Source organism: Gopherus evgoodei, chromosome 5, assembly GCF_007399415.2.
Source record: "Gopherus evgoodei ecotype Sinaloan lineage chromosome 5, rGopEvg1_v1.p, whole genome shotgun sequence".
Classification (NCBI taxonomy): Eukaryota; Metazoa; Chordata; order Testudines; family Testudinidae; genus Gopherus; species Gopherus evgoodei.
This window is the reverse complement of record NC_044326.1, coordinates 25377554-25398098: the sequence shown is the minus strand read 5'-3', so window position 1 is coordinate 25398098 and position 20545 is coordinate 25377554. Positions and strand designations below refer to the sequence as shown.

Below are 20545 nucleotides of genomic sequence, written 5' to 3'. Positions count from 1 at the left end.
TCTATACAATTTACCATATTCTTAAACCTTTTTACAAGAAAAAAATTGATTATTAACTTTAATTAGAATAAATATATACATATAATACTGCCCACGTCTTCTAGGGTATACAGTATTTTATAAACAAACATTCCTCATTCCCTTTAAAATTAACCTACATATTTCATACTGTATGTGTATAGTATGGCTGGAAACTGATGCACATGCGTTTGTGCTTCTACACACGGAATATACAGTATCAATCTAAAAAAATTTAAACATACATAGTTCATGTGTCATGTCAAGACTTCATATAAAAATTTGTCATCTTTTTTTTTTTGTAAACCTTGGTGGTAGATTTTCCCCCAAAAATCATAATATAAAAGCATGCGGGTTCAGTTATTAGTTCATTCTCCATTTTCCAAAAAGTCAGTGAAGAATGGGGTAAGGTTGTTAAAGAACCTTTTCCAAGTGAGGGATTTTTTAACAAGAGCAGATCAGCCAAGGTATCTGCATCAGTTACACTCCTTTACTCATGAGTTGAGAAGAAATCATTTGGGGTAATAATTTTTTGGCAGATTTTATAAGTCATGCAGAAAGATTTCCTAGATTAAAAAGCATTTCCAAAATGGTGCACCATTTCTATACACTTCTTAATGGAAATATCTTCCATTTACATTGAATTTCACTTGAAGCAAGAACTGTATAAACCAATTTAAGTAGAATTTTAGTTTTCTGTTTCACCCAGGAGTCATCTTGTAATTTTATAGTCATTTTAAAATTCACTGAGCCATGCTAAACTCTTGAGTTACCATTCATAGTAGTTAAACCTGTATTTCCTTGGGATTCTGCAAATACCAAGTTTAAAGTAATAAGTGTGATGCAGTAAACATCACGTGTGGGATTTTCAAAAGGGCTTAACTCAGTGCTTTGTTACTCAACATTGTAATAGCACATATAAAGATACACTTGTTAATGCATATACATATGTGTTGAATAGTCACCATGGAGTGGCAAATCCTGAGTTTTCAAATGGCACCCACTGAAATTAGTATTGTCATATTCTGCAGTATGATTGGAAATGTACTTGCAGAACAAGCTGCCTTTTTAAACTAAGGTAGCTGAGATTATCGACAGCACTCTTCATTTTTTGACTCAGAAAGCTGAAATACAAAGTCAAGATTTGTAGCAGAAGTAAAAAATTGTAAAAGTGTTTGTGGAATTCCATAATGAGGGCTCAGTGCTAGGGACGGGGAATGTGATAAGGGAAATAGGGACAACTTGTCACTTGTTAATAAGCAGAATAATTTATTTTGCTTCCATATTACTAACTGTCTAGGGCCTTCCTTCTATGCGTAGCAATGTATGGGGGACACAGCTATTCCTACACTCATAAATAAGTCTATTTGACTTTGAAAGTCTGGAAGGCATTCCTGAAAAAAATCAAGGGACCAGTGTGAAAAGCTCTAATAATGTGATAAACACTGCAGACTGTGGAAGAATGCAGCACAGCAGGATGCTGGTCCTGTGAAGCATTGTCCCTTCAAGAGTCAACTAGAGTTTAGGGTACTCAGCACCTCACAGGATCAATCCTGAAATGAATACTCAATTGTTTAAAAAATAGACATAGACCACAGTACTGAATTCACAGTAGTGCCTTTTTACTTAGACAATACAGTTGCAGTGATTTAAAACAGTTGGTTGCCACCAACAATGATACAGACTGAGGGTGGAGGGAGGGAATCTAGAAATTCCACCACAATGACCACACTTTTGTGAAGATCATGTCCTTCTACAACTCTCAAAAGGCTGGTTTATAAATACAGAAAGGTATTGATCAATCTAGTGCATTTCTGAGTTCACTTTATCCTGAAATATGTACAGATTGTTTGTCGCTGCTATAGCAATTATGTTCTCAGTTGGGTGCCAGGCTGTGTGCAAGATCTTCTTTGTAAAGTCCAAACTGTCGACACTGATGTCATCTTTCCTTCGCTTGCCCCCTACGCAGACTCGGCGGGGCTTTAGAATGGCTCGTGGCTTACTGCTCTCCCGGGATGCCTCCAAGGTAACATCCCGCTTGGTGTTTCGGTCAAACATTCGAAAGAAGTTGTTATATGCACCTGTCATAATAACACTGAAGAGGGAACAAACAAAAGCAAGAATAAATAGCAGAATACACTAACTCTACCATGAACGGGAGTGGATCAGTACAGTGCAATTATTTTTCCCTGCCATGTAATTGAAGTCTATGGAGTTCAGAAACTTGTGTTACGGTGCAGTTTAATATATATGGACTTTTGAGTTTACATGGTTTCTCATCATCTCATGGCATTTAATATACTGTAAGGTTGCTTCAGTATCACTAATCCCCTGTATTCAAAAATCATGAGTCAGAACCCTAAAATCACTAGATTGATTAGAAAATAATGAGATTTAAAATACATGGGTTCTTTTTATTTGGATTCTAATTCTTGGGCCTTTAAGGTTCAAATTTTCAAGCTTTCTCCATAACTATGAAACTTTTATTTGAATGAAATGTAAGCTCATGACTCCCAGAGCTGTGTCTAAGAAAAACAGCAAATATTGCATGACTTGCTATAGAATAGCAAGAGTTGACAGTGTTGTTTACTTTCACATTTGCTTAAATGAATGTTGCCAAGAAAGATGTTTGAGGAATTACTGGGATCAGGTAAAATTCATTGCATCTGTGAATTTTGCAAGTGAAATTCATTTCCTTCCAGCCTTACGTTATTATTATTTATTATTTGTATCATCATAGCACCTACAAGCCCTAGTCATGGAGCAGGGCCTATTGTGCTAGGCACTGTACATACACAGAGAAAAAGACAGGCCCTGCCCCCAAAAGCTTACAATCTTAAGAATAAGATGAGAAAATCGATGAATACACGTAAATGGGGGGGATACAAGAAAACAATGACACAATATTGTTTAAATAGACAAGCCAGGAACAGGATGGTGGAAGGGGTAGAACACACATACAGGTGAACAATGTGATGGTAGCAGGCATCGGGTCAGTGCCACAATTTTTGCGTGGGGGGGAAGGAGAGAGATGGATTTACTTAGGAGAGGATCAGCTAAATGGAAAGAAAAGGAGAGAGGAACAGGGTAGGGGAGGAGAGGGTAGTCAGGTGTGAACCTGAGGTGAAGAGGCTATGAGAAGGGACGGAGGTTGGAGCAAACAGTGAATCAGTGCAGGGCAGAGGGAAGTCAGAGAACATTCCAGAGCTTTAACTAGATGTCCTAAAGATGCCTACTTGGTCTGCTGCTGCTTCTACCAGGTGGAGTCTCTGGCTGCCTCCTCTCTGCAGGTCCCTAGTGTCCCCAGAGTGTGTGTGGGGGGTCTCCCCTTCACATTCTAAATCCAGGGAGGTGTGAAAGGGGAGAAGGGCTGACCTGATTAGGTCTTATTTTACCCATCCCACCCCCAATGCAGCAGTCCTTGCTTTGGACACTTTTAATACATTTGGAGAAACAAGCACTATGAGAACATTTATCCCCAAATACATTAATAAAAAGATGTTTACCGATAAACTTGATGTGACAGCATTTGATATACTACACAATGACAAATGGAGATATGTATTCTCTCAGTCCTTTCATCCCTCTGCACAAAGCCTGAGTAGACACACTTTTTGCAAGGCTATTTGCAGGGGCTAGAGAAAAAGGAATGGAATTTATCTTCTCCCCAAACACAAGCAGACCCCCTAATCCAGCCCATAGTCTGAAACAGTGATTGTGTCCTGCTCCAAAATCCTCCAAAGGGGGGGGTGATAGTCTGGCTCCACTGAAGTCAGTGGGTATTCAAGTCACTAGATCCACATGGTCTTGGATCCTATGGCCTTGCCTACAAGCCCTCCGTCCCGCCCTCCCCCCAAACATTGACTTATTGCGGGCCAATGCAGACATTCCCAAGCAGTGGACAGAGGGTTTGGCGACCTTGCGGCAAAGCTGCTCCACAGTTTTACTCCCCCCCATTGCAGCCCCAATGTAAGGTTTCAGTGGTGTGGAGAGTATCCCATTGGCTCTCTGCACTAGGGAAGAATGTCACCCAAAGCTCATATGGTCTTTAAAGGAGGAGCTATAGAACCATAGAAATATAAGGCTGGAAGAGAGCTTGAGAAGTCATCAAGTCTAGCCTCCTGCATTGAGGCATGACCACGTAAACCTAGACCATTCTTGACAGGTGTTTGTCCAGCCTCTTCTTAAAAATCACCAATGTTGAAAATTCCACAGCCTCTGTTGGGAGTCTATTCCAGAGCTTAACTGCCTCATAGTTGGAAAGCTTTTCCTAATATCTAACCTAAATCTCCCATGCTGCAGATTAAGCTGATTACTTCTTGTCCTACCTTCAGGCGACATGGACAACAAGTCACGTTCCCCATCATAGTCTTCTTTTCGCAAGACTGAACACGCCCAGTTTTTTCTTTTAAACCTGGCCTCATAAGTCAGGTTTTCTAAAACTTTTTTCAGTTTTGTTGCTCTTCTCTGCATTCCGTTGCCACTCTCCCATTTGTCCCCATCTTTCCTAAAGTATAGTGCACAGAATTGGCCAAGTAGGGCAGGACACTTACCTCCCTTATCTTACATACAACACTCCCGTGAATACACCCCAGAATAGCTGCCTTTTTTACAACTGCATCACATCGTTGACTCAGATACAATTTGTAATTCAGTATAACTCACATCCTTTTCAGCAGTACTAACACTTAGCCAGTTATTCCCCATTTTGTAGTTGGGCATATGACTTTTCCGTCCTAAGTGAAATACTTTGCACTTTGCTTTGTTGAATTTCATCTTGTTGAATTGAGACAACTCGCCAATTCGTTGACGGTATTTTTAAGTTCTATTCCTGTCCTCCAAAGTGTTTGGTACCCCTCCCAGCTTGGTATCATCTGTAAATTTTGTAACGATGCACTCTAGTCCATTAGCCATGTCTTTAATGAAAATATTGAATAGTACCAGACTCAGGACTGACCTACAGGACCTCACAAAATACATCCTCCCAGTTTGACAGCAAACCATTGGTAACTACTCTTTGAGTATGGTTTTTAAATTGTGGGTGCCTAACTGATTGACCCACATTTCCATAGTTTGCTTCTGAGAATGTCATGTGTGACTGTGTCAAAAGCCTTTACTATAATCAAACTATATCACATCTACTGCTCCCCCCACAATCCAACAGGCCCGTAACACAGTCAAAGATCATGACTTGTTCTTGCCAAATCCATGCTGACTATTCCTTATAATTTTTTTATCCTCTAAGTGCTTACAAACTGATGGTTTAATTATTTGTTCCAGTATCTTTCTAGGTAGTGAAATTAAGCTGACCAGTCTATAATTCCTGGGTAGCCTCCTTGCTCGCCTTTTTGAAGAGCGGTACTACGTTTGGCCTTCTCCAGTCCTCTGGGACATCATCCATCCTCCATGAGTTCTCAAAGATAATGGCTAATGGGTCCAAGGTTGCTTCAGCAAGTACCTTATGATTAAATTCATTAGGCCCTATTGACCTGAATACATCCAACTTATCTAAATAGTCTTTAACATGTTCTTCTATTTTGGCTTGCATTCCTTCTCCCTTTTTGTTAATATTTTGTTTTGAGTATCTGCTCTCCATTAACCTTTTTAGCAATGACTGAAGCAGCCTTCTTGATACCATCAGTTATTATCTCTTCTTCCCTGATAAATAAAGGACCTACATTTTCCTTTGCCTTTCTCTTGCTCCTCGTGTATTAAAGAACCTCTTCTTCTTATCTTTTATGTCCCTCATTAGGTGTAACTCATTTTGTGCCTTGGCCTTTCTAATTTTGTCCCTACACGCTTGTGCTATTCTTTTGTACTCCTCCGTTCGCCCATGTTTCCACATTTTTAAGAGTTCCTGGTGGAGCCATACTCGCCTCTTTCGATTATTCTTGTACTTCCTTTATATGGGGATAGTTTGCAATTTTGCCTTTACTATTGTCTCCTTCAGATACTGCCAGCTCTCCTGAGTTACTTTTGCTCTTAGCTTTTCTTTTCAGGGAACCTTACCCACCAGTACTCTGAGTTTATTAAAGTCTGCTTTTTTGAAACATATTGTCCTGCTGCTGCTCTCACTCCTTCCTTCCCTTAGAATCATGAAATCAAGCATTTAATGATCACTTTCCCCCAAGTTGTCTTCCACCTTCAGATTCACAACCAATTCCTCCCTGTTGGTCAGAATCATGTCTAAAATAACTGTTCCTTCATCCATTTTCTGAAACAAAAAGTTGTCCCACATAGTATTGTGTTATGCTGTATTTCTTTTCCAATAGATGTCTGTGTAGTTAAAATCCCCAATTACTGCCATGTCTTGCGTTTTGGATATTTCTGTTATTTCTTCTAGAAATGTCGCATCCTGCACCTCCTCTTCCTGATTTTATAGTCTATAGTAGACCCCTACCACAACATCACCTCAATTTTTACTCCTTTTATCCTTACCCAGAGCCCTTCGACTGTTCTGCTTCTCATCTCCTTCTGGACCTCAGAATAAGTGTATATATTCTTTATGTATAATGCAACACTTCCCTTTTTATTCTGGTTGTCCTTCCTGAACATGCTGTACCCCTCTATATTAATATTCCAGTCATAAGACTTCTCCCACAAAATCTCTGTGATATCAATTAAGTTATTTAACTTATGGACTAATACTTGCAGTTCGTCCTGTTTATTCCCCATACTCCTTACCTTTGTGTATAGACAGCAAACATGTTGAACAGATTTCTCCCCACACCCCCAATTTCCTTCTTGTTAGTCCTATAACTCTATGGCTCCTGCCTGTACAGTTCCAAGCTCATTGTTGGTGCTCAGTAAACAATTGCAAGTCTTTTTAATGTAATCCAACAGAGTAGATTTCATGTGCCCCATCCCAGAAAATGAATGAAAGTTATTGTGTTTTAGCATTATGTCACTCTGTACAGTTGGTTATACTATTTTTCAGTTTCATTTTGGGAATCAGGAGTCTTAGGTCCTATTCATAGCTCTACCCCAGACCTGCAGGGCAAGTGACCGTACGCCAGTCACTTCACCTTTGTTTTCTCTGCCTGCCTTGTCCACATCAATCATAAGCTCTTTGATGAAGGAACAGTGTCTTACTATACATACAGTGTCTAGCACAATGTGGCCTTGATCTCTGCTGGGGCCATTAGTTGCTATGTAATACAAATAATACACTAAAACATTAATAGAACCGTGCAACTAAATGACTTTGCATCATGTCTACTGAGTCATACCTGCCTAGCTCAGTGTCTTCACTTCAGAAACAATACAGAGAAGCTGCAGAACTCAGGCAAGCTATATTCTGCATCATGAATCATTAGCAATATTTTCAGCTATGTTCTGATTCAATGTAGCTGATGATAGCTTAGAATTTGACACAATAGGATTTTATTTTATATAGCACTTTTCATAGAGCAAATATCCTGATATGCTGAAGAAAGCAGCAATGCGTCAGATATTGGTAGTGCCGGGACTGTATAGGACACAGCAACCACTGTACTCTGCAATAACTTGCATACAGATTTGGATGGGTTGTCGCGGTGCTTCCTAGAGTTCCCAGGCATGAACTGGGAGTGTGACTTGCTATACCCTTCAGAGGGTGCAGCATGCATGCCCCCTTCAGAGCCATCCAGTTCTGCTGGCTAGGGCAGAGGGCGGGCCAATGCTCTTCCCTTTCTCACCCACAGAGACCCTTAGAGGAAAGCATCTCTAAACTCAAGCATGTGCAGAAACAGCAGTTGTGGTCAGATGCTGTATGGAGCCAGGCTTCTTCTCCCTTCCACCATGCCCCTGTTCACCCATGCAAGGGCCAGGCACAATCTCAACTTTATGCAACAAACTAACAGTAAAATTAAAGACGCTTGTGTGAATAGCTTTATAAACTGTATCCAGGGAGCCCCATAAAGCCTATTGATCAAGATTAGGCTTGTTTCAGAAAGTGACTCAGCAGCAGTAAAGCTGACATTGCGCTCCTTCCAAATCACCATTTCCTGTCATTAAGACGCCTGCTGTAGTGGTTGGTCACAACATGAAAAAGAAAAAGAGTATTTCATATTTCTGTGCTAACACACAGTCTTTGATTCTAACTGTCTTATGCAGTACTGTGGCTTCTTCCCATGGGCAAAATTTTGAAACTGGTTTGTAATGATGGGGCATCATGGCCTGCAGAGCTGTACGTGGCTGGAACACATTTCCCTCGGGAATAAAAATCCTCCTGTCCAATGAATCCAGAAATAGCAAGGGGAGCAGTTTTCACGTAGGCAATGTCCCAGCTGAACAGCTCTGAGTCATGGTCAAAAATCCTCTTTTTAGCAATGTTTAGTATGGCCCAGTGCTGTCTCTGCAGTCCATTGGATTTGTTATTTCTTGAACTTTCACATATTAAAGAAGTCTATTTTTTTTGGCTGGCTCATTTAGCGCTATAGGGCCATTTTTTAATATAAGCATCCCTATTGCTTTGTATGTAGATGATTACTGTTCATGCTTCCCCTCGTTTCTGCCATTTAATGGCATGGTGAAAATGGCATTATGTAATGAAAAGAGGCCATTCTTGTTGAAGGTCACAGACAGAGATGAATTATAACCTTACCTGCTGTTTACAATAACATGAAAAGAGAGAGCCTACCTTAGCATTTCTATTATTCTTGTTCAGAAAAACAATTCTGTATCATATGATGACAACATGATAACAGTGTGTGTATGTGATAGGGAGGCTAAATAGATCCCACCATATGAGGTGAGAGGGGAAACACGTGCGTGTGTATAGTTCACTTTACAGAAGTGTCCTCTATATTTTTAGTGAGACAAGGTGGTTGAGGTAACATCTTTTACTGGACCAGCTTCTGCAGGTCAGACAAGCTTTCAGGCTACACAGGTCTTCTTCAGGTCATATATACATAGTTTTAGAGTTTTGTTCTGCACAGGAATGCTATAACCAACATATTGACAAAATTCTTGCAATTAGTGTTCATGCTAGTTAATTTTTCAAATGTGTGTGCTCTGAGCAAAAATTGCTGTTAATTGTTCCACTTGGTTCACTCTGTTTAAGTGCTGCATTACCAGTGTCACTGAAACACTGTGTTTTCTAGTCATGGCACAATTATCGACTACTGTAGACAAAGCCAGGCATTTCTGAGTCCTTATTAGAACTGCAACATAGAACTTTCTAGAAACTTGAGGTAGAAAAATCCTTAAGCTACCTTGTCTCTCCTCCTGCCCAAATTGGAAACATTAAAATACTAATACTTGGCCCTCCCCAGGGTCACACTTGGCCAGAAGTTTCCTCCATTCCTGGAATGCTGTCAGCCAAATCTTCTCTCTTTAGCTTCCCTTTGCAAGAAGGAAAATATAACTAAATGTAGGAACTCAAGTGAAATATCTACGATGTGTACTTGTGTTTGTTTTCCTCCCTCTGTTTTTCTGCTTCCTTCTTTTCTTGCCCCCATTCTATTCCCTATTTCCATCTCTTCCCCCAGCCTCCTACTTTCATTCTTTGCCTCTATTTTGAGTTAGGTTTTGTTCCTTCTTTTTTCATCATTTTTCTCCCTGCTTCATTCTCTATTAAAATGCCCCTTTTTACCCATCCTTTCCCTCTCTTTCTTTGTGCTCTTTCTTCTTGTTTGCTATTCCCTGATGTCCCTCTTTCCCCTCACGTTCTGTTATCATTTATCGAGTGCTTTCCCCTCATGCCCCACCCTGTTCCTCCATCTTGGGTCTCCCCTTCTTCCCCTTCAGTTGTCTGGCCATTCTCTCTTCCCATCTGTCCCTGAAGCCTTTGCCTGCTCTCATAGCCTGGCTCTTGCCTTTTCCTAATGCTTAATTTGTAATGAAAGAGGGGCCAGGGCTAAAGCAATTTTTTTTTTAACATTCATTCACTGATGCAGCAAGACCAGAGGTGCTGGAGTTATGAACTGCCACGCCTAGAGGTGCCACTAAGGATTTCTTTTTTTTCCCTCTCCCTTCCTCTCAAATGTTTCTAATTTCCTTTCTCTCCTTCCCCTTCAGTCTGAATCTGATTGCTTCTGAATAAAGTAACTGATTGGCAGACTTCCTCGCTCATCTTATATGGAGGCCTAGTTTCTGTGCTTATGAATTGGCATAAATATAAGTCTCTGCACACGACTCCACAGCCTTGGACTACTGTTGCAATGGACTTCATTGTAGAACGGCCACATCCCCGGACACTCGGTAATTGTGGTTATTATTGAAAGATGCCAACACTTCATCCCATGCCATATTATTCCTACTGCATGGAAGATGGATTGGATCTTCCTGGAAAATGCCTTCCACTATCATGGGTTATGAGGAGGCATTGTATCAAAACAGTTCATTTCCCATTTGTGGTGAGAATATCTCAGACTCTTTGGTGTCGAGTCCCTCACCTTGTCATAGGCTAGTGGGCAACAGAGAGAGTCAATCAACTCTTTGCTGCGTTTTGAGCTACCACAAGGATGACTGGCTTCTCCTTCTGTGCTATGCCAAATTTGCATAAAACAACACAATCCATGCCTCAATCCAACATAGCCCATTCTTTGCAAACTATGGCTTTGCCCCTTGCTTCCACTCAGATTTGCCTGGGAGTTCGCCAGTACCAGTCCCCCAGATTTACCTTCCCATCTACACCAGGTGCACAGGGAGCTCAAGGAACACTTGCAGTCTGCCAAACAGGCCTATAAGCACCATGCAGACCCAGACCATCAGGTTATCTCGAATCTGGCCACAGGGGACAAGGTGTAGCTCTCTGTCCAGAACCTTAAATTGAGCTGCCCAGCCACCCAACTAGACAACCAATGCCTGGCCATTACAGAATGGGTAAAACCACTGGCCTTCAGTTTACAGTTGCACAAGTCTCTGGAGAGCCACCCCATCATTCACATCCCATGCTGAACACCCTGCACTGAGAGCCCATACCCAAACCACTCCAACCTACTGCCACCACCCATAACATAACATGGACAGAAGGAATACTTGGTACACCAAAGCCTCAACTCTTGCTGAGTTAGGGGAAGGCTCCAGTACCTGGGGAACTGGGAAGGCTGTGGTCAAGTTTAGCAGTCTTGGGAACTGGTAGAGAACATTCATGTCTTAGACTTATTGTGAGTGCTCCATTAAATGTATCCTGAGACACCAGACCTTACTTTCAAAAATCAAGGCCTGCAATGGAGCCAGTCTGGAAGCCAGGCAACTTAACAAGCACAGCCAGCCTCTTTTGGGCTGTCTCATTGGGTGGAAGACCATCCTTTGAGCCCAGCAGCAGTTGCTCAGCAGCTGTTCAAAGCAGTCACCCCTGGTTGTGATAGCTCCTGCACCTGTTTGTATCCAGCATCAGACCCAGCACCACTCCTGCCTTGGATCCAACCCTGCCCCTGCCTTGCCTCACTCCAAGTAACCCAGTTCTGATCATCGACTGTATCCTGTGATGCCTGCTCTAACTGTTGGCACAATTGCCCACATCGTGGTCACTCACATGCCTGCCCCTAAATTCCCACATGGAGGGTGCTTTCCAGATATGGCTTTCCTATTTCCTGCAGGGTATGGGGTGTTGGATGATTCCCCCACCCATGGCACTGTTTTTCCCCCTCTCACATCAATCTCGACCACCTGGAGGCATCTGGGAAAGGGCAAAGACTGGGCAGAGTTAGGGGAATAGTGCTGGGATGGCCCAGATTACCCTCGCTCTCCTCTGGACTGCAGGCACAAAAGATACACCTTGGTGCTGTATTATCTTTTCTGCAGTGCCCACCCTGGTACTCCCTGTTTCCAGACCACCTCATCACCATACTGTGTGATTGCAGAGGAGATGCCTGGATTCCAAGGGCAGAAGGGACCACTGTGATCATCTAGTCTGAGCTCCTGTGTAACATCTGCCATAGAACGCTTCCAAAATAATTCCTGGAGCACATCTTTTTAGAAAAACAACCAGTCTTGGTATAAAAATGATCAGACTCCACCACAACCCTTGGCATATTGGCCAATGCTTAATTATCCTCACAGTTGTGCCTTACTACCAGTCTGAATTTGTCTAGCTTCAACTTTCAGCCAATGGATTTTGTTATTGGGATCCAAGCCAGTGTGGAAGTGAGGGATTCTTACAGATTTTCTTCCTCCGTGGCTGCTCCTGTTGATTTTACTATGGGACATGGCAATCTAGACTTTTCAGGTGCTCAACAACAAGAGGGTATGAATGCTGCCATCACGGCAAGCTGGCCTTTTCAAAAGAACCCAGTGACTTTCCAAAACTTTGTTGCTTAGGAGCAAATTATGGAGTTTCTTAGGGAAAAGGAGGCAGACGATCTGCAGCACTGAGAGTCCCAATCCCCATACACACAATTATGCCTATTCCGCAGGGCAGCCAGTCTTCACCTGGGAACCATACAACACAGTTTGGTGGTAGTGGGGAACCGACTGGCTTGAAGTGAGAGAGAAGATTCATGACTATAAATCAGGTGCATTGGTGGGGAACCTTAGCACCGTTGCTGATAGGCAAGCTTAAATAATAGGCTCAGGAGCTATGGGGCACATACATAACTGGCCTGGATGGGACTGGGAATGAGAAACAAGGGACTCCCAATCTGAGTGATGTCTTCTATATTTTAAATGTGAATTTTGCTATCAACTCAACAGTGCATCATACAAGACTGGGGTAGACAAGTGTACAAAACCAAATCTTTATTAAAGCAGTCATAGGCAAATCAGTGGTTTAAGCCCACTGCAATTTGCCACTTAAGCAGATTAAGAGTAGACTCAAGAAGCTAACTGGATGAAGACATAGGACTCTTTGATAGCTGTATGAGATTTCATCTATCTACTTATGTGGCCCTCTCCACCATGGTAGCTGAAAGACTCCCCTCCAGCAGTTAGTTTTAAAAAAATATATAAAGGTATTAATGTACGTAGTTTCTAATATCATCCAGAATGTACAGGAGGAGGTCAGGTGAAACAGAAATTCAACAATGTAATTCACAGATAACCTGTTCAACTGCTGTTAATTCCAGGGCATTTGGGATAAACCTGAAATAACAATGTGTGCATATTTGCATTCCAAGATTAGTGGTGGGAAGGGGACACTGTTTTACACGTTATTAGTTAATTCTTCCATTCACTTGGACTCTCAAATCTTTAAATAAAACAGCTATATACAATAAAGCTGGCATGTTCCGAAGTCATGTAAGCATGCATCTGTATATACTATACATGGCATGTGTTTATTCTAACACAGTCAACTAACATAATATCTGCTTGGCTGATTGCATTATTTTTAAGACACACAGCCCTCCTTTTACCTCCTGCAATTGCTGTTCTTGCCCAAGTATATAATGATTAATGTGTCCTTCAGCAAATGCGATCGGATCTGTCTGATTGTATTAGTTCCTGTTCATTGGAGTTACTGAGCATCAATCATGTTTTAATCAGAGCTTGTGTACACTGACTTTTTTGTAAACAGCCTCAACAATGGGGCTCGTGATCCTGAATTAAGTCCTTAATGGCAATGAAAACTAACTAAAAAGAAGACAACTTTCATATCTAATCATGCTTTTAATTTTTAAATGCAACCATGTCTGTTTCTAATGTGCGACTTAACCTGTTAAATACCCTAAATCTAGATTAGCATTTTTAAAGGAAATGCCATCTTTATATTTGTAATCATTTTTATTAATGCAAATATCGTTATGGAACTCCCCTTGAAGTCCCCAGGTGCTAATAGGCCTGTCTTACCTTTTGCAAAAAGCTGTATTTAAATATATTATATATAAATGTATGTGACAGACCCAGGCCAGTGGGGTATAGGAGTCTGGTAGAGGGCAAATATACTGGTCACTGGATGAGTAGTTTTCTGTTCCCTGAGTGACCAGAGCAGGGGCTGCACTAGAGTAATCAGGAACCTGCTAGACCCAATTAAGGCAGACAGGCTGATTAGAACACCTGCAGCCAATCAAGGCAGGCTAATCAGGGCACCTGGGTTTAAAAAGGAGCGCACTCCAGTCAGGGAGGGGGGAGCTAGAGGAGAGGAAGTGTGTGAGAGGAGCTGGGAGCAAGAGGTGCAAGGAGCTGAGAGTGAGAGGCTGTGCTGCTGGAGGACTAAGGAGTACAAGCGTTATCAGACACCAGGAGGAAGGTCTTGTGGTGAGGATAAAGAAGGTGATTGGAGGAGGCCATGGGGAAGTAGCCCAGGGAGTTGTAGCCAGGGCCGCCCAGAGGATTCTGGGGGCCTGGGGCCGTCGGTGGCAGGCGGCTCCGGTGGACCACCCGCAGGCGTGCCTGCGGAGGGTCCGCTGGTCCAGCGGCTCCGGTGGAGCATCCGCAGGCGTGCCTGCGGGAGGTCCACCGGAGCCACGGGACCGGCAAGCGGCAGGGTGCCCCCTGCACGGCGAAATGTCTAGAGCTGGCTCTGTTTGGCGGCGGGGAGCCCCCGCCGTGGGTCTTCGGGGAACTTCGGCAGTGGGTCCCAGAACGGAAGGGCCCCCCGCCGCCGAATTACCGACGAAGACCGGGTTGCACTTCAGCGGCAGGTCCCGTTTCGGCGGTAATTCACTGGTGGGGGTCCTTCTGCCCTGGAGTGGAAGGACCCCCCCCCCCCCGCTGGCAAAGACCGGGAGCGGAAGAAGCTCTGGGGCCCGGCCCTGCAAGAGTTTTCCAGGCCCCCTGAAGCGAGTGAAGGACCCCGCTCCAGGGGCCCCGAAAAACTCGTGGAGCCCAGGGCCTGGGGAAAATTGCCCCTCTTGCCCCCCCCCCTCTGGACGGCCCTGGTTGTAGCTATCATGCAGCTGTTACAAGAGGCACTATAGACAGCTGCAATCCACAGGGACCTGGGCTGGAACCCGGAGTAGAGGGCGGGCCTGGGTTCCCCCCCAAACCTCCCAACTCCTGATCAGACACAGGAGGAGCTGATCCAGACTGTGGGGAAGATCACTGAGGTGAGCAAATCTGCCAATAAGCGCAGGACCCACCAAGGTAGAGGAGGAACTTTGTCAATATATATATATTTCTTTTCTAAACTTAGAACACTTCCTCTTAACAGTCTGAGAGTTAAGTACATCACAACCAATTTTCATCATTAGGGTGATCTGATAAGTGAATATATATATATATATATATATATATATATATATATATATATATATATATATATATATTAATATTAAGATAGATGATGTGATATATATATTCACTTATCAGATCATCTATCTTAATATTAATGTGTATTTTTAAAAAAAGATGGGAACTCTTCCTTAAACACCAGTACAGAATCCATATATTGTGCACTGAAATAACAAAATAATTGCCACTTATATGAGCAAGATCATAGCTCCTTGTTCAGAAGTGTCAATGCAAGTGTCACCCTAATGATGAAAATTGGTTGTGATGTACTTAACTCTCAGACTGTTAAGAGGAAGTGTTCTAAGTTTAGAAAAGAAAAACAAAAATAAACTAAAATAAAATCAATGTTCTTTTGTCAAATGTCTGACCAAAAGTTGTGCTTGCTGGTTTCTTAAGATCATGTCAGGTATCCCATCCATTTTAAGAAGCAGTGTTTAATGATGGATTCAGAATTTGTGCAGATTAACTAGCCTCCCACATATAAACAGTGTGATAAATTAAGCCTTTAAAAATGGAATGCTCCCACTTAATGAGGACCAGTTGATTTCATACTTTGTTGACCTTTCTGATCTGTCAAGTAAGGATTAGACTGAAACAATTATTCTCATTTTAAACCCAATACTGAATAATTCTTGTATTATTAACATGTAGCTATTCAGATACTTTGAGGATGAGAGCATTTTTTGTTAAACTACTGAAGGAAGTACCTGAGTGTGCAAATGCATGGCTGCCTACAAGCATCATGTATTAGAGTTTCCATTTAAGGATAGATGAAATGGTTTTGAAGATATTAGGAAACTCCTGAAGCTTTGTGATGGTTTTGAAATGACTGATTAACTCCCCTTTCCTGCTCATACCCACACTTTTCTGCACTCTCAGGCTATTCAGGTGGTCTTTCCATCCTGACTGGAAGCAAGTAGTACTGGGACTCTCATGAGAAAGACTTGTTCTGGGGTTTCTAGCTACTCTCTGCAGGTTCAAGAGGTTCAGAGAAGCACCCAAAACTCTGGATGTTTAGCTAATGCTGAGCCAATCCTAATTTTCTGAGCCAATCCTAATTTTCAAACATCTTGAGTCATGCCCACCACCAGCAGTCTTCTCTAGGACTGGTAAGCCCTGGCACAAGAGAGCCTACACCCAAGGTGTCACAAGACACTGGAGGATTTTACCCCAATGTGTTCACTGGCTGATGTAGTCCATAAAATAGAACAATTTACACAATGCTGAAACATAGCTAATTCCCAGTATAAAATAAATTAAACTCAAGTAGAATATCCCAAAGGCAATGGTCTTGTAGCTTCAGTTGACTGAGTCACTTAAAACTAGGCTGGATGAAGTACTTAGGAACATGCTATAGGAAATGTTTTTACATTAATAGGATGATCCAGTAAGTCTTTACTGTTTCTAATTTCCATGATACTCCGGGGAATTCTATGAATTACATGAGTTGGTATATCTGTGGAATTGTGAAACACCTGCGCACCTACTGGGCTAAGGAATAGCTAGAGAAGAAACCATCAACTGAGGAGAGCAGTTCCAGGTCAGAGATTACAGAGGAATATAGTTTTCTCTGCATGAAGAATATGGTGGAAGGTTGTAGCACCTCAGTAAACGGAGACCATCTCTCTCTGGAGGAAAATAGGAACTGAGCAAAGGCAACTATAGTCCAAAGAAAATAATGTATCTAACATTATAAAGCATTAGTTTATATCTCTATGTGTGTATGAGATAGAAACTCGGACTCATTTTTAGATGTATGAGGGGATATGGGTCGCATGCTCTGTTATGTGTTACATACTCTCCTCAGTCCCTACAGGGACCTGCCATTTGTGTCAATGGGAATGCTGTGCAAGGAGTGAGAGCAGTATCTGACAAGTAGGTAGTATTTAGAAAAGGTAAACTTATCCTTGTTATGAAGGAGACAGTGGTATTAATTATATTAGCTTGGTATATCATAATACAGAGATGAGTTATGACTTTATGGGACAAATCCTGCTCTGTTCTACCAGAATGAAGCTAAAGCCTAAGAAATAAATGAATAGAATTTAGTCCTGTATCTATAGTTCCTCCACACACAAAAATTACATGACATTAGAAGAATGCTTCACAAACGGTGACCAGTGGTCTGCAAAGCACTGACTGGTCCAGTGGCACTGGCTCATCCTCCCTCCTTATTTTCAGCTGCTAGATTGGATTTACAAGGAAGCTACTTTATTAACTTGCCTTAGCAAAACCCCCATGCAGGCGGGTTGTGAAAATGTTTTTGTCAGTAAGTCCTCGTTTTCTTTTGATTCTTTCAGCCCATTTTGGTGCTTTTGGTGAAAATGGGTGGAATTTGATTTTCTCCCAGTGGCTGTATGTGGAGAATAATGATTCTTAAATTGTGGCTGAGGGGGTGAAATGGTACAACAGCAATAAAAGACTGGACACTGATATGGCGAAATGTAACTGGATATGTACAATAACCACAAGTTACAGATGATTTATTGATTATACTCCATCCTATGGCAGCCCCACAGTGAAATTAAAATAGTGATGAACATAAGGATGGGTTACCTGTCTGATCCATTCCATGCACATTCAAACTTGTCAAAGATGCAGTCATTTTCATAAAGGGAACACAGCTTGCTCCTAAGGTAATCATGGACCTGTTTAACAGAAAAAGACAGTCTAAAACAAAGATTTATAAAAACTGCACTATCTCCTATACTATTGCTCTTACAGGTTGGTAGAGTTTACAAAGACAGAGAGTACTTCTATCTCTTAAACATGAGGTCTGTGCTTTCCTATAGTTCAACTAGAAGAGTGCTCTAGAATTAATGTAGCAGGAAAGCTCTGGCTAGAGCATGCTCTTCTGAGCATACTGTAGATTACCCCTCTCAAACATGGTTGGTTCCTATTAGTGTGACTTTCTGAACTCTAGCCTGATTCCAAAACAGATCTTCCCAGCTGATACAGCAGATGTGCTAATGAGAGAATGAATCGTCTAATTTAAATAGTAAATAATAATAATCCAAGATCTATAGAGACTTTCACTTACAATATAGGGCTCTGAGAGGCAGGCCCCTGTTCCATTTATAAGTGGGAGGGATAGCTCAGGGGTTTGAGCATTAGCCTGCTAAACCCAGGGTTATGAGCTCAATCCTTGAGGGGGCCATTTAGGGATCTGGGGTAAAATCAGTACTTGGTCCTGCTAGTGAAGGCAGGGGACTGGACTCAATGACCTTTCAAGGTCCCTTCCAGTTCTAAGAGAGAGGTATATCTCTATATGTTTGTTAAATGTTATAAAAGCTACAATCTGTGGTATTACATTATACAGCAATTCAGAAGTAAAGGATGGTAAGATACATGGTGTCTTATTTACATAGATTAGTACCCAGAATGCTCTCCCACTCTGATAGCTACTTCATATCAGTGGTGATGTCTGAGATCTGAAAACAAACCACGAGTTCTTGTCTTGCATGCTTTGAAAATAAGATTTACAGAAGACCTTATGTTAGGCTGCATATTTCTATGGAGTGTGAGTTTATCACAGAGGACAACACTCATGTGCATTGCAACAGTCCTTTAATGAATTCAGTTTTTTTCTTCTGTATGATGTTCTTCACCCCCACATTGAAATAAGGAGCCAGAGAATTCCTGCCTGCACAAGGCCTAGTAATCCAACACCTCCATCCGATATGAATGTTGTATAGATGACTTCTGAGGAAGTACCAAATCAATGCAATGCAGCATAAGGACCAAATTTAGCCCTGCCATAAGGAAGTACCCCTTCCAGTGAAGTGCATGAAAAGTATGTCTGTTTCTGTCAGAGCTAAATTTGGATCTCCTGACTGTGGCGTTCTCAACACATGCAGGATCCTCTGCTGGTCATAGGCCTAGAGTCTTCTCCAACAAGATACTTTAATGCCAGTTTCACTGTTCTGTCTGGTGTTATTAAAACTAGAACTGTTTGCAACAGCTGCACTGTATTGTGGTGAACAAACTTGCAAATTAACTCAATTTTTATGGGCTGTAAATTTCTGTCATGGATCAATTTTCAGAATTAGATTAATGAGCATCCTAGGCTATATACGATCAGTTAAAGTATGAACACGCTATTTACTTGATAGCTAATAAACATGTGGAAGATGTAGCTAGAATGTTTCCCAGTTAAATGCATTTACTGAATGAATTAACTTCATAATGAGATCATTCCATCTTCCCTTTATTGATAGCCACCAGATTTTTTCAACAGAAATTGGCTGGGTTCCCTAATTGTCACTCATCTCTAAGGCGACAATCATTCTCATTTGTTAATATTTTTAAATGTATTACAGGATTGGGACTATTTTTGTGTTAATAGTGTTTATTGAGTTAATTTGTGTTTTAGGAGTGTGGCCCTTTCATCAGCATTCTGATTGCCTCACACAAAAATCAACACATGGAAGAAATTGACAAAAGGGGTAGGATGAGAGGATGAAGCAGCAGTAAAATTATGTACATAGTATTCAGTGGTCTCAGATCTCCACCTGCCTAGCTATTTTCATCTTTTCATGATCTTTTTTCTGATATCTGTTCCATGTGCCACCTGTCCATTGTGACTAATGCTCCCTTTGAAAAGTGCGTTCAGCTCTACAACTTTTAATCAGCTATGCAGTGCTTTGTGTTTCCTCCACTTTCATTCTTCTTCGTGAATTTCGGAAGTTCTTAACTCCTCATTATCAAGGTGTTGATGCTCTATCCACAGGCTTTCACAAATGCCAATGCTCATTTGTCGGCTCTTCATTCCGACCTTTCTTTTCACTCTTGCTCACACTGATACCCTCTAGGATAACTGTGAGAATCTTTGTGGTTAAAAATTTGAACATCTGTCCTGTTTTTCCATTGTCATCTCCCACTCACAGAATGCTGAACTGTCAAAGATGAGGTTATCAAATCAGCATCCATTGCATCAGTAAATTAAACAATGTACCAGAGGCAACCATGCACCAACATTACCAAGATCACCACTGTGTTGGCCTCTGCAAAGGCAGCACAGCAGTCATGCAGATGATTCCAGATGGTGACTTCATTCCTCCCTGCACCAGTCAGCACAGCGGCTGTGGATGGGAGCACACACTGCTACCTCCTTAAGACCTGGCACAGGGGTGGCTTTCCCTGGAAACTTTTTTGGAAGCTCCATGTCACCTCCGTGGTAGCTCAGTGCTACAATTTTGCCCTGTATCTCCTACCCTCGATGCAATGGATTGATGTGACTGACCATTTAGAAACACGCTTTCAATGGGATAACCTGTGGCCAGTAGCATTGCAAGAAAACACATTTAAAAAAAAAAAGTCTAAGACCACGAGCAATAAAAGTACTTTCATTTGTACACTTAGGTTTTTTATTTATTATTATTATTATTATTATTATTATAAAATTGATCCACTGTTTAATGAATTCTGGAAGTAA

At 41.7% G+C, this 20545-nt stretch overlaps 1 protein-coding gene across 6 annotated transcripts in view; it reads right to left on the bottom strand.

Annotated features, from left to right (window-relative positions):
- Nucleotides 1–277: 277 nt before the first annotated feature.
- Nucleotides 278–20545, bottom strand: part of PPP2R2C (protein phosphatase 2 regulatory subunit Bgamma) — a 292304-nt gene continuing 272036 nt past the window's right edge. For all 6 annotated transcript variants that reach the window (XM_030563253.1, XM_030563251.1, XM_030563255.1 and 3 more), the window contains 2 exons: nt 17668–17759; nt 278–2113 (listed from right to left, as the gene is read on the bottom strand). In XM_030563253.1, the coding sequence (XP_030419113.1) occupies nt 1822–2113; nt 17668–17759 (384 nt within the window). In that variant the 3' untranslated portion in view covers nt 278–1821. The remainder of the gene's footprint in view (nt 2114–17667; nt 17760–20545) is intronic.